Genomic DNA, 12810 nt, shown 5'->3' with positions numbered 1-12810 from the left:
GGCATCCTGATCAAATTTGCAGATGACACCAAACTGGGAGGGGTGGCTAACACCCCAGAGGACAGGATCACACTTCAAAATGACCTTGACAGATTAGAGAACTGGGCCAAAACAAACAAGATGAATTTTAACAGGGAGAAATGTAAAGTATTGCACTTGGGCAAAAAAAATGAGAGGCACAAATACAAGATGGGTGACACCTGGCTTGAGTACATGTGAAAAGGATCTAGGAGTCTTGGTTGACCACAAACTTGACATGAGCCAACCGTGTGACGCGGCAGCTAAAAAAGCCAATGCAATTCTGGGCTGCATCAATAGGAGTATAGCATCTAGATCAAGGGAAGTAATAGTGCCACTGTATTCTGCTCTGGTCAGACCTCACCTGGAGTACTGTGTCCAGTTCTGGGCACCACAGTTCAAGAAGGACACTGACAAACTGGAACGTGTCCAGAGGAGGGCAACCAAAATGGTCAAAGGCCTGGAAACGATGCCTTATGAGGAACGGCTAAGGGAGCTGGGCATGTTTAGCCTGGAGAAGAGGAAGTTAAGGGGTGATATGATAGCCATGTTCAAATATATAAAAGGATGTCACATAGAGGAGGGAGAAAGGTTGTTTTCTGCTGCTCCAGAGAAGCGGACACGGAGCAATGGATCCAAACTACAAGAAAGAAGATTCCACCTAAACATTAGGAAGAACTTCCTGACAGTAAGAGCTGTTCGACAGTGGAATTTGCTGCCAAGGAGTGTGGTGGAGTCTCCTTCTTTGGAGGTCTTTAAGCAGAGGCTTGACAGCCATATGTCAGGAGTGCTCTGATGGTGTTTCCTGCTTGGCAGGGGGTTGGACTCGATGGCCCTTGTGGTCTCTTCCAACTCTATGATTCCATGATCTACTTGCACTTTGACGTGCTTTCAAACTGCTAGGTTGGCAGGAACTGGGACCGAACAATGGGAGCTCACCCCGTCACGGGGATTTGAACCACCGACCTTCTGATCGGCAAGCCCTAGGCTGAGTGGTTTAGACCAACTTACTAGCAAATAGTCATTCTTGATCTCCACAGCTTCCCCTTGGAGAATCCGTATTCTCTCATGGTGAACAAGGTTTAGCGGGCTAGGATGGGGGTCCAGGACTATCACGATCTTCAGCACTGCGTCAACAGCCACCTGGTTTGCTTCGACAGAAAAGTGGATCTTGTCTTGGGAATTCCTGCTCCCATTGTGCTGGTAAAGAACCTCTCCTGCCAGCAGGTCCCTCTGGGTGAAAGAGGACACTTGCTGCCCACCTCGCAGCATCATGCCCCATCTGGGTGGGGCTACTATGCGAAAGAGAATGTCTTCATCAGTCCTGACATCCATGTTGGTCTCCAAGCTGAGGATGGAGGAGTCAATGGTCCCTTGGTTGCCTTGGTGGATGACTAAGCCTGTGGAGCTGCTGATTTTGAGGTAAGGGTCTGAAGCCTGCACTTCCAAGAGAGCCGCCACCTGATGCAGGCCATCAGAAACCTGGAACTGGATCCATCCCCTGTCAGCTCCAGAGTGGACAAAGAGGATTTTCTTCTTCCTTAGGTCATCCTGAGTGAAACGATAGATTTGCCGGCTTCTGTTCTCAACAGCGATAATGCTACCAAAAAGAATGTCCTTCCTTACTAACACTATCTGGGTATCTGAGAAGCCTGAATCCTTGTCAAAGAAGGCGATATCATCAGTGGTCATCAAGCGCTGCCCATGCCGCACCACATTAAAGACCTTGTTGACCAACTGGAATGGAGGGTGGTTGTTCACAGGCTGAATAGAGACCCTGAAAACGCCTCTCACGTCCTCAGCCTCGAAGTCAGAGCTTCCCTCTACCTGCTTGATGGCCACAAATGGAATGTCGTCTTCCAGGGTCTCTGAATGATCATGCTGGTAAACAAGGCGGCCTTGGAGGATGTCTTCATTGGTGAATTTTGTTATCACCTCCTTGCTGGCCGGCACATGCTCAAGTGTCCTCCAGATCAGCTTCCCATGGGTTGGGCCATCTACTACCTCATACACGTAGTTCATGCTGTTCGCACTCTTGACGAACAGGTGGTCCTTGGAGATGACAGCCTGCCCTCCTTCCAAAACAGACAGAAGGACATTGGTCAGGATAGGGGCATCCGGGTCCCCCCCAACCTGTATCCTGTAAGTATATATGGGGGAGTATTGCTCTCCAGCCATGACACGGAATTGGAAGGTGTCTTCAGTCTCCTTTGAGTCTCGGATGGTTGCGCTGTAGCTGAGCTGATGGCTTTGCAAATCATCTTGTGTGAAACCGAAGCCTTCAGTCAGCCTTGTGCCACGAAGCTCAAGGTTCCCCTTTCTGGGTGGCTGAATTATGACATAGTGGAAAGGCTCTGAGCTAGAGCTCAGCTCCTCTAAGGCTGCCCCCAAATCAGCAGAGGTGATGTTCCTCTCTTTCTTATTCATCATCTGGAGGGGGATCATGGTCTTCATCCTGATGGTGGCCCTCTTGATCCTAATGAGGAAGGTGTTGTTTCTCAGAGTCTTCTGACCCACTTGGACCACAAACTGTAGCTTCTCAATTGTATCTTCTGCGTGGTGATCTTCGTCTGTGCTGAAATATTGGATGCGCCCTTGCTCAACATCCTGCTGGTAGAAAGACTCCACCCTCTTCCATTCTCCACCAAGGCTCCCTTGCTTTTGGATCTCACCGTATTGAAGGGGCACAGTCAGACGATACAAGATGGGCACTTTTTGCTGTATTGCATTGGTCTCTACAGAAAGGTTGGCCAGGGTGATAGGAACCGCATCCCCTTGCGAGACAAAGAGGCCTGTGTTGTTGCGTACCTGGATGTCTGGCTCCACAGCAACCACCCTTAAGGTAGCCACTGGGCTCATCACCATACCATCATTAACTTGGAGAATGAGGGTTGATGTGGGCCCATTTTGGTGGACATAGACCACATGACCAGCTTCCAAGTCCCTGCAGGAAAATTCCTCAATTGGGACTCCAGGGTGGAAGTCATATTCTATGTAGCCTTCTTCCATTCTCTTCCCACCAAGCAGTTGGAATCGTAAGCTGTCACAGGGGGTATCATCATCAAGTGCACGGACAATGTCTGGGTTGAGATGCTTGCGCGTGTGCTCCAGAATGACCATGCGATCTCCCTGTGGAAAGACCACTTCAGGGGGATCATTGGCTGGACTTATCTTTATGGGTAGCAGATAGATCTGGCCTTGTTGCAGACACTCTGGGATCCCTTTACTGGCAGTGACAGTTACCTCCAGCAGCAACTGATCCATTGGTCTCTCAGAGCCATCATGAACGTACTTGACTTTTCGATTGATGATGTCCAACAGAGTGAATTTCCTTCTGCCTCTGGTCCGGGAGATTCCTAACTCCAGTTGCCCATGCCTTGGGTCCATGTTGATGCTGAAAACCACCTGAGACTGCCTGATGTTAGCGCTGTTCAGGTCAATGGTTGGCTGGGTGTTTCGCCACTCCAGAAAAGCCATACCTCCTTCAGCAACAACCAAAGGGCTGACATGCAGCAATTTGGTGAAGTTAGCAAAGACTGGGGGGAGGCTGGCATCAGGGTGACATGGTTCCATAACAGGGCCATGCCAATGGTCAGGAGCAGAACTTGTGGGGGCCTCATCCTGCTCATATGCGTCATCATAGTCAGAGTACTGCTCCAGTTTCCTGCAGCCGGCTGTTATGTCCCTTGTGATGAGAGCATCTTGCAAACTCCTCTTCTCCTCATTTATCCTCAGGTCCTCAAGGCAGCCCACAAAGGAGGTGTTAGAGAAGCTGTTTCCAGACATAAAACCCAGCCCACGCTCTCTCATTCTCTGGGCAGCCTTCTCATTCAGACCTCCCAGGAAGAGTGGCCCTTGAAGATCAAGGTGACTGTGGATACCCTTGTTGGAGGTCTGTGAGGCATAGTAGTCAACGAGAATCTCAAACCTCCGGACATCCATGAAGACCTTGACATAGTGTTCCTCCTCATTGCTGAGGTAAACGTTGTTGTGGAGCACCACGACACCATTGCCCTTCTCCACCACCCCTCTCAAGCGCCCGTCAAAGATCTCCAGGTAGAAGAAGTCATTCTCAAGTCCTGACTGATAGATCAGAGGGGCTTGCTTGATGCTTGTCGTTATTACAAACTCAATGGTCCCTTCATTCCTTGCACTCCAGCCGGGGAGTGCAATATAAGAGTTTGGTCCCAGAAAGCCAAGGGGATCATTGGGCCCAGCAGAGAACTCTACACTGCACCCCTCTCGGATGCTGTGGGATCTCTTGGTGCCACTGCTAGAAGCCAGTGCGGACAGGACATCACGATCGTTGAACGTCACCATGTGGAGGCAGCCCCTGAAGGGCACACTCACTCCGATGAGATACGGCAGTTCCAGGCTCCCTGTTCCTCCCACATAGAGGCCATAATTGATGTCCAGCTCTTCCAGGGGTCTTGGAATTTCCACAGAGGTATTGAAAAGCCCATCCACAATCAGGGTCATCCACCCATCGGCCATCAACAGATCAACATCATGGATGATGAGGTTACTGAGATGTGGTCCTGCTGGGGACTTGAGAGTCAGTTCTTCAGAGCCCAGGTCCATTCTGGCCTACAAAAGGAGAAGGCAAATCAGAATCATTAGAATCATTTGTTCATTAGAACTTTCTGAATGTTCAGTGTGCCTTATGTTTGTTATCTCAGTACAGTAACTCTTTTGACAACTCTGTAAACTAGGCTAGTGTCACAATCTCAATGCTGCAAATTGAGTGAGAGTTTATTGCCAGGCCATGTGAGGAATTCATTTGTTTTAAAATTGGCCTTTGTGATCTAAGGAACTTCTTGTGTGGATGCTGGCTGCAGAGGGAACTTCTTTGGCCCAGAAATGGAAGACACAACAGGACTTAAACCTCTCAAGAATATGTGGAATCTGGCCATGGAAAAGAAAGCAACTCACAAATTACCTGTTTCTAAAGGATCAGGAACATTTCTAAGCTGTTTGGTGGGATTCCATTTCCTATGTGTCAAATTAGATACAGTATATAAAAATGTTCTTCTCCCACCAAAGTATGAACTCTGGCTTTGTGCTGTTCTCCTGTGTTATGTTTTGTAACCTTGATTATGCTTTTTTGTTTTGTTTGTAATTTTGATGTTATGTTAATTAAAACCTTTAAAAAGTCCTTCTGCTCTCTATCAACAGTTTGTTTCAAATGCCCAGTTTTTGAGTCCTTTCCAGTCCAGTCTTTAACTGAGACCCTGTTATGCTTCCAATGACATCATTGCAAGTATGGCAGAGTTCAAATACCTTCCCTCAGAGCCCATCTGCAAGCCTCTGAACACCTGCCACATGCTACCTTCCCATTTACAGTGGTACCTTGGGTTAAGAACTTAATTCATTCTGGAGGTCTGTTCTTAACCTGAAACTGTTCTTAACCTGAAGACCACTTTAGCTAATGGGGCCTCCCGCTGCCACTGCTCCACCGCTGCACGATTTCTGTTCTCATCCTGAAGCAAAGTTCTTAACCTGAGGTACTATTCTGGGTTAGCGGAGTCTGTAACCTGAAGCGTCTGTAACCTGAAGTGTCTGTAACCTGAGGTACCACTGTATTTACCTAGCAGAAGTGACAGCAGGGTGGCCCTGCAGGAAGCCTCTCTGTAAGGCTTCCTTACCTTTCCTGGCATGCAGAACAACAGCTTCCCAAGCCATAGGAGCCCTGGGAAATTCTGGGGAGCCTGGGGTTGCCTTTTGAGCTGAGTTGGGAGGCAGTGGAAACCATAAATCCCCTACAGGAAATTGTGCTTCTGAAGTGAATGACTTTCAGCTATGGATGAAGCAAGCCTTCTCTGCCACCAGCTACCCCCTCCTCCTTTTTGAGATCATGGGGTTGTTATTTTTCTGGCTTGAAAATGGAGGATATTGGCAGGAAGGCTGAGAGCACTCCCAGACCATCGCTAGTTTCAGGTGGGATTCAATCACATGCTGGCAAATTCAGGTTTCACAATTATAAGTTGATTGGAAGGTCTTGCCCAACAAAAACCCACTTCCTCAAAAAATTAGACATTCTGGAAAGTGTGGGACAAGACTTGGCTTTGATGAAAGGTCATCTAACCTCCCTGGAAAGAAACCAGAATTAATGTTCATTAAATAATCAATGCAAACAAATGAGGATGATTGCTCAATAAATGGGGTCATCTGGAAGCAGCCCTGGTATCAGGATTGATTGATTTGTTTGATTTCTATGCCACCCTTCCACCCAGGAGGAAATGGAGCTGGACACAAAACCCCAGGGAGCTGTGCCTGCTCATAATGGGCAGGAAGTGAGGCTCCCCAAACTGGGGAAATTCATGTTCTGACCAAATCCACTCCCATCGCTAGCAACAGCTGCACAAACATTCAATAAAAACTGTTGTGTGTAAAAGCTGCAGGAGAACAACTCGCTGACCTGTAGAATGCCAGCCTGGAGCTCCAACAGTAGATAGTCCTTCTGTCCTGCAGCCAGGAAGAGGAGTCCATTCTGCTGCCGGGTGTAGAACTGCAGATGAAGCTGGATGGTGCTGCAGGAGCTCGCCAAGGGCATCTCTACATAGCCGTCCCCAAAGAAGGACACTGAAAGAGAGATGTTCTGTCGTCAACTCTCCTGGCCTGCAATCTTCCAATCTTCCTGCATGGCACTATGAACCTGGTGCCATTTCATATGATTAGTAGGAGAATCACAGGCCTAGCCTGTGGCTTTCATGGCCATGTTCTACTGGGAATATGTGAAACATTTGCCATAAAGTATCAGTCTCTATGCTAGACTAGGGGTGGGCAGCCTGTTTTCTCTGGGGGGTAATCTGGCAGGATGCCCACATGGGGCCAAAGCTAGTGAGGGCAGGGCCAGAGTCAAAAGTGGGTGAAGCCTCTCTCTCTCTCTCTCTCTCTCTCTCTCTCTCTCTCTCTCTCTCTCTTTCCGACCCCTTCTGAATGCCAGTTGGTGGAAACCGAAGGAGGGGTGGGTGCTCCATGCTCAGATCCTGCTTGTAATTTTCCCATAGGCAACTGTGAGAAAAAGACACTGAACTGGATGGGCTATTGGTCTGATCCAGCAGATACTCTTCTTAATGTTATGATTATGATCATTATTATTTATTAAATTTGTCTACTGCCCTTCATCTGAAGATCTCAGGGCAGTTCACATCAAAAAAAGAAAGAAAAAGAAAGAAAAATCCCACAAAGTACATAATAAAAACAAGAAAAAACTAAACAATAATGCCGCCCTCCCACAAACATATTTAAAGGACATAGACAGTTAATCAGCCAAAGGCCTGGTTGAAGAGCAAGGTTTTCGCCTGATGCCTAAAAACATATAATGAAGGTGCCAGTGATGTTAGGTCAGGACGTTATGTGTCTTGCCCCAGTGAACAACCTGGCTCTTGAATTCTGCATTAGCTGAAGTTTCCTGTCAGGAAACTGCCATCAGTTCAAGAGGGAGAGAGCAAAAGCCAAATGGATTATAGGGAGCCTCCAGGGATCATGGGAAGTAGCTCCTCTTCAATGGAGGAGAGTAAATACGCCTCCAGTGGAGAGGAGGTGCAGGAGTCAGAAGTGGCGAGGCGGTCCCAGGACTCCTTGCCTGGGAGAAGCGGGAAGGAAAGTGGTCCTCCGCTGCCCATGCCCTCTTTGCGCAGAAAGCATCCACACAGAGGGGGAGACGCAGACTGGGCGTCAAGAAGCTGCTTTGCTGGGGAAAGTTTAGGAACCGCCCACTCATGGATTCTGCCAGCATTTGAGTCAGCCACGGGAGAGTGGCGCTCCGGACAGATAAAGTTTATTTTGGCAGCAAAGCCAAGGCTTTGCTGCCAAGTAGGGAGATATTTGCCTGCTTGCTCTCGAGCAACCCCTTGGAAACATAACATTTCCGAACCATCTTCAGAGGCAGCCCTATGTATAACGCATTGCAGTAATCTAACCTTGAGGTTACCAGAGTATAGAGAACAGTAGTTAGGCTCTCCCTGTCCAGATAGGGGCATAGATGGGCCACCAGCCAAAGCTGAAGGAAAGCACTTGGTGCCACTGAGGCCACCCGAGACTCTAGCAACAGCAATGGATCCAGGAGGACCCCCAAGCTACGTAGCCACTCCTTCAGAGTGTGACCTCATCAAGAGCAGGCAGCCTCCCATTCACCCACTCTTGGGAACTGCTGATTAACGGTGCCTCAGTCACTGCATGCCTGGGCTGTGTGCCCCTTACCTGGCCTGCTCCACCATGCCTCGCCCTATTCTGAACCACTGTGATTCCCCCCCCCCCCGCCCAGCTGCTCTCTACCCACACATTTCCTATGCCCTTTTATTTAAAACAACAAAAAACACTAAATTATAACACCCATAGATTAAAAGTTATTTAAAAACCATTTTAAACAGCAAGGGCAGTAAAACCAATAACAGAGCCCCCAACAGGAACCCCTAGACACTGCTCCAATCCAAGAGTTTGTTCCAGCTTTCTGTAGCTGGACTGAGACCATGGCCCCCCCTCCTAGGCCAGATGGAAAATGCCTTCCAAGCAGGGAGCAGGATCTCCAGCACCAGCAGCTGATGTTCCTCTGCCTCCCCAGGGGCCTCTTTGTAGCTGGAGTCAGTTTTTAAAATGTACCTCTAGAACCACACCGAATTTTGCCTGTGGACCTGCCTGCCACTGGCATTTTGCCTCAGAAAGGTCCCCTCCCCCGAAGAATAGTGGCTGTACATTTTGCCTCATATCTCAGGTTTTACAAATGCTAGCATCTTACTCTTTTTAAGAATATAAAAGCTGAAAGTCTTGGGGTTATTGTTCACTGGGGGGGGGGGGCTGCTCCTTGCAAACACCCATGCCTAGGGAACCTTGGGAATTGTAGCTTTCTGAGGAAACTAAACATCCTGAGAAGGATCAGCACTTCCACACATGGCAGGATGGGTGTAGTCCGGATTTATGTGGGGAGGGCAGGACACCCACCCGCCACTTCCTCTGTCTGGCTCAGTCTAGCAGATTCAGAATGAAATGTCTCAACAACAGTTGTTTTAAATTTCTTTCTTTTGACCCCAAGTACTCAGAAATCTTCCTACAATTTCTACTTTTAGTTAAGTATTTTTATTTATTTACTTGATTTTGGGGGTGGATATTGCCCCCCTCCCTAGCTACACTCAGGCACTGCAGTTCCACGGCAAGCCAGTTAAAGAAGCCTAAAAACAGTGTAAGGCTGCCCAGGAGATTTACCTATAGTTAACAAGTTCTCTGCATGATCCTATGCAAGTTTCCTTATAGGTAAGTGTCACCATATTCTTTCTACAGGGTTTGGATTTCCAGCAGTAAATATCTGCAGCACCAGAACATAGGTTGCGGCACCGGGGGTGGGCAAACCGCCGATGCCACTGGAGCACCCCGACCCAAGCAGGTCTGTGTCCATTTAGGGGGGAGCCTAGCTGGCCAACACAGCCTTTGGTGGGTGAGACCTCCCGATGTCTGTGGAGAAGAGCACCAGGCCAGGCTGTGCTGGGGTCACCCATGGCACGTCTCCCTCCACCTGTGCCCAGTTACCATGGGATCCCTGTGGAAGCTGGCACCACGTTGCACTCCCACAAAATTTTGCACCTGGGGCCACAGTCCCCTTGCTCCCCCCTGCTTTGCCCCTGGATATCTGTGAACCTTGCTCCCCAATTATTTTCAATTTTTTAAAAACGACCATGAATATCAAGGCACCCCAGACCTTGCAATACCAATTACAAACGCTAGATGGGAATGTTAACTGTTCAATATCACTCTCAATCTCCCTCCAGCTTCTTTGCTGTCACCTGTCCCATCTCAAAGAGCAGTTTAGCTTGCAATGAAATGAGTTTGTTAACTGACTAAGGGCTCATTCACCGTTCTGCTTCTGCTGTGCCTAGAAAGCACGGGTCCAAAAGGTTTTCCCCTTGCCTAATAGGGAAAACCCACTGTTGAGTGATAAATGGAAGAAATGGCAACCTGAGGAGAACCCAATAGCCATTTGCTCCGACTGTGTGCTCAAGAGCAGTTTTCCCTGGGGAAAAGCACAAGAGGAAACGTGGAGAAGCCCTAAGCTGACAAAAGCCAGACCTTGCCTAATTTCAAGACATAAGAAGAAAGGATACCCCAAGGAGTGCATTTCACAGATGGGTATTCCAGAGAGCCCAGGAAGGGATGGTGGGACCCCTGGCTCTCCAGATGTTAGGACCACAGCTGCCACCTCCCTGATCATTGGCCTGCTGGGCTGTTGGGATCTGAGGTCTGACACCTAGAAGGGCACAGCTTCCCCATAGATAGGCTAGACGAAAGAGCTTTTAAGGGGGGTGGGGGAAGCTCAGGTCGAGGAGTGAAATATGGCCCAGAACCTCCCAGGCCAGCCCTTGAAACTCTGCCCCAGGTCTGCTCTGCAATCTCCTCAAGTGCTTAATCTGCCTGGAAGGTGTCCTTGAACTGGGAAAATGCCTCTTGACTGCCTGGATGGAGGAGGAAGAAATGTGGGTGGGTGTAGAGGTAGCAGGCATTTGTCCAAGCTAACCCTCCCTCACAAAGTTACTGTAAACAGGATGGTACCTGTTCACCACACCTTGAGCTGAGATGCTCCAGCAGCTAATGCCATTGCTCCTGCTTTGGGGTGTCCCATCCCCCTCCCCCCAGTACTTCACTGACCAGAGCAAACAGGATCCTTTAAATTGGCCATTTGTAGTCACTCAGCCTGGCATTCAGCCAGAACATGACACTGTCAGCACACTTGTTCCTGAGGCTGAAATCACTCTCTCTGTAATTTTATCCTCATCTTCCTGACCCAGTTCCATTATGTTCCTTGATGCGGCATGAAGAGAACAGGGAAGCTCTTGGGGCTGCTTTTCTATGTCTATGTCGTTTTTCCTGACAGCGGTATCTGTTGTGCTGTGAGAAAAGTGGCAGGCCACAGCAACAAATTATAAAAGTCATTTCCAAGGAGAGGCACGACACCAAACATTCAGATATCCTGTGCAATCCCTGTCAGTGATGGTGATGCTAATAGTCAGAGGGATGCTGGAGGGCAGAGCAGATGCACTGCATGCAAGTGCTGGTTGCAGGCTTCCATTAGCTTCTAGTTGGCCATTGTGAGAACAGGATGCTGGACTAGATAAGAACATGGAAATGTAAGAGGAGCCAGCTGGAACAGGCCAGTGGCCCATCTAGTCCAGTATCCTATTCTCACAGTGGGCAACCCCGTACCTGTGGGAAACCTGCACACAGGATTCGAGCACAAGAGCCTTCTCCCCTCTTGTGGTTTCCAGCAACTGTGGAGGGAGACCATTGCCATTGTGAATGTCTCTTTCTAAAGCCACAAACTGGGACAGGGCAACGGGAGCTCACCCCATTGCAGGGATTCGAACCGCCAACCTTCTGATTGACAAGCGCAAGAGGCTCAGTGATTTAGACCATAGCACCACCTGCGTACCAACCCACACCAGTGCAAGTAGATAAATAGGTACCGCTGCAAGTGGTGTTTCTGTGCACTCTGGCTTCGTTCACGGTGTTCCATTGCAACAGAAGCTGTTTAGTCTTGCCAGCCACATGACCCGGAAAGCTGTCTGTGGAAAAACGCCGGTTCCCTTGGTCTGAAAGTGAGATGAGCGGTGACTGGACTTAACTGTCCATAAGTCCTTTACCTTTACCTTTTACCTCTAAAGCCATCCAAGTTGGTGGCCAACACTGCCTCCTGAGGGAGTTCCATAGCTGAACCACAGGCTTTGACCTGATCTAGCAGGCTCTTCTTATAGAATCATAGAGTTGGAAGAGACCACAAGGGCCATCGAGTCCAACCCCCTGCCAAGCAGGAAACACCATCAGAGCACTCCTGACATATGGTTGTCAAGCCTCTGCTTAAAGACCTCCAAAGAAGGAGACTCCACCACACTCCTTGGCAGCAAATTCCACTGTCGAACAGCTCTTACTGTCAGGAAGTTCTTCCTAATGCTTAGGTGGAATCTTCTTTCTTGTAGTTTGGATTCATTGCTCCATGTCCGCTTCTCTGGAGCAGCAGAAAACAACCTTTCTCCCTCCTCTATGTGACATCCTTTTATATATTTGAACATGGCTATCATATCACCCCTTAACTTCCTCTTCTCCAGGCTAAACATGCCCAGCTCCCTTAGTCGTTCCTCATAAGGCATCGTTTCCAGGCCTTTGACCATTTTGGTTGCCCTCCTCTGGACACATTCCAGTTTGTCAGTGTCCTTCTTGAACTGTGGTGCCCAGAACTGGACACAGTACTCCAGGTGAGGTCTGACCAGAGCAGAATACAGTGGCACTATTGCTTCGCTTGATCTAGATGCTATACTCCTATTGATGCAGCCCAGAATTGCATTGGCTTTTTTAGCTGCTGCGTCACACTGTTGGCTCATGTCAAGTTTGTGGTCAACCAAGACTCCTAGATCCTTTTCACATGTACTGCTCTCAAGCCAGGTGTCACCCATCTTGTATTAGTGCCTCTCATTTTTTTTTTTTTTGCCCAAGTGCAATACTTTACATTTCTCCCTGTTAAAATTCATCTTGTTTGTTTTGGCCCAGTTCTCTAATCTGTCAAGGTCGTTTTGAAGTGTGATCCTGTCCTCTGGGGTGTTAGCCACCCCTCCCAGTTTGGTGTTGTCAGGGGCTCAGGAGCAGAGGCAAAGGGAAGAGAGGAAATGGAGAGCGAATTTGATCAGAATGCCCTTGAGTCCGTCATCCAAGTCGTTGATAATGATGTTGAATAAGACCGGGCCCAAGACAGAACCCTGTGGCACCCCACTAGTCACTCTTCTCCAGGATGAAGAGGAACCATTGATGAGC

General features: G+C 48.7%; 1 protein-coding gene across 1 annotated transcript in view; it reads right to left on the bottom strand.

The window, feature by feature from the left end:
* The window catches only part of CSPG4 (chondroitin sulfate proteoglycan 4), a 113835-nt gene that overhangs the window by 26003 nt on the left and 75022 nt on the right, over window positions 1-12810 (bottom strand). Inside the window, exons 2-3 of the mRNA XM_083712143.1 lie at window positions 6437-6600; window positions 1030-4605 (exon numbers count right to left, since the gene is read on the bottom strand). Of these exons, the coding sequence (XP_083568269.1) occupies window positions 1030-4605; window positions 6437-6600 (3740 nt within the window). The remainder of the gene's footprint in view (window positions 1-1029; window positions 4606-6436; window positions 6601-12810) is intronic.

The sequence above is a fragment of the Podarcis gaigeae genome, assembly GCF_964106915.1.
Source record: "Podarcis gaigeae genome assembly, chromosome: 14".
In the NCBI taxonomy this organism is placed as follows: Eukaryota; Metazoa; Chordata; class Lepidosauria; order Squamata; family Lacertidae; genus Podarcis; species Podarcis gaigeae.
Note: the sequence above shows the minus strand (reverse complement) of the source record. Positions and strands in the feature narration are given on the sequence as shown.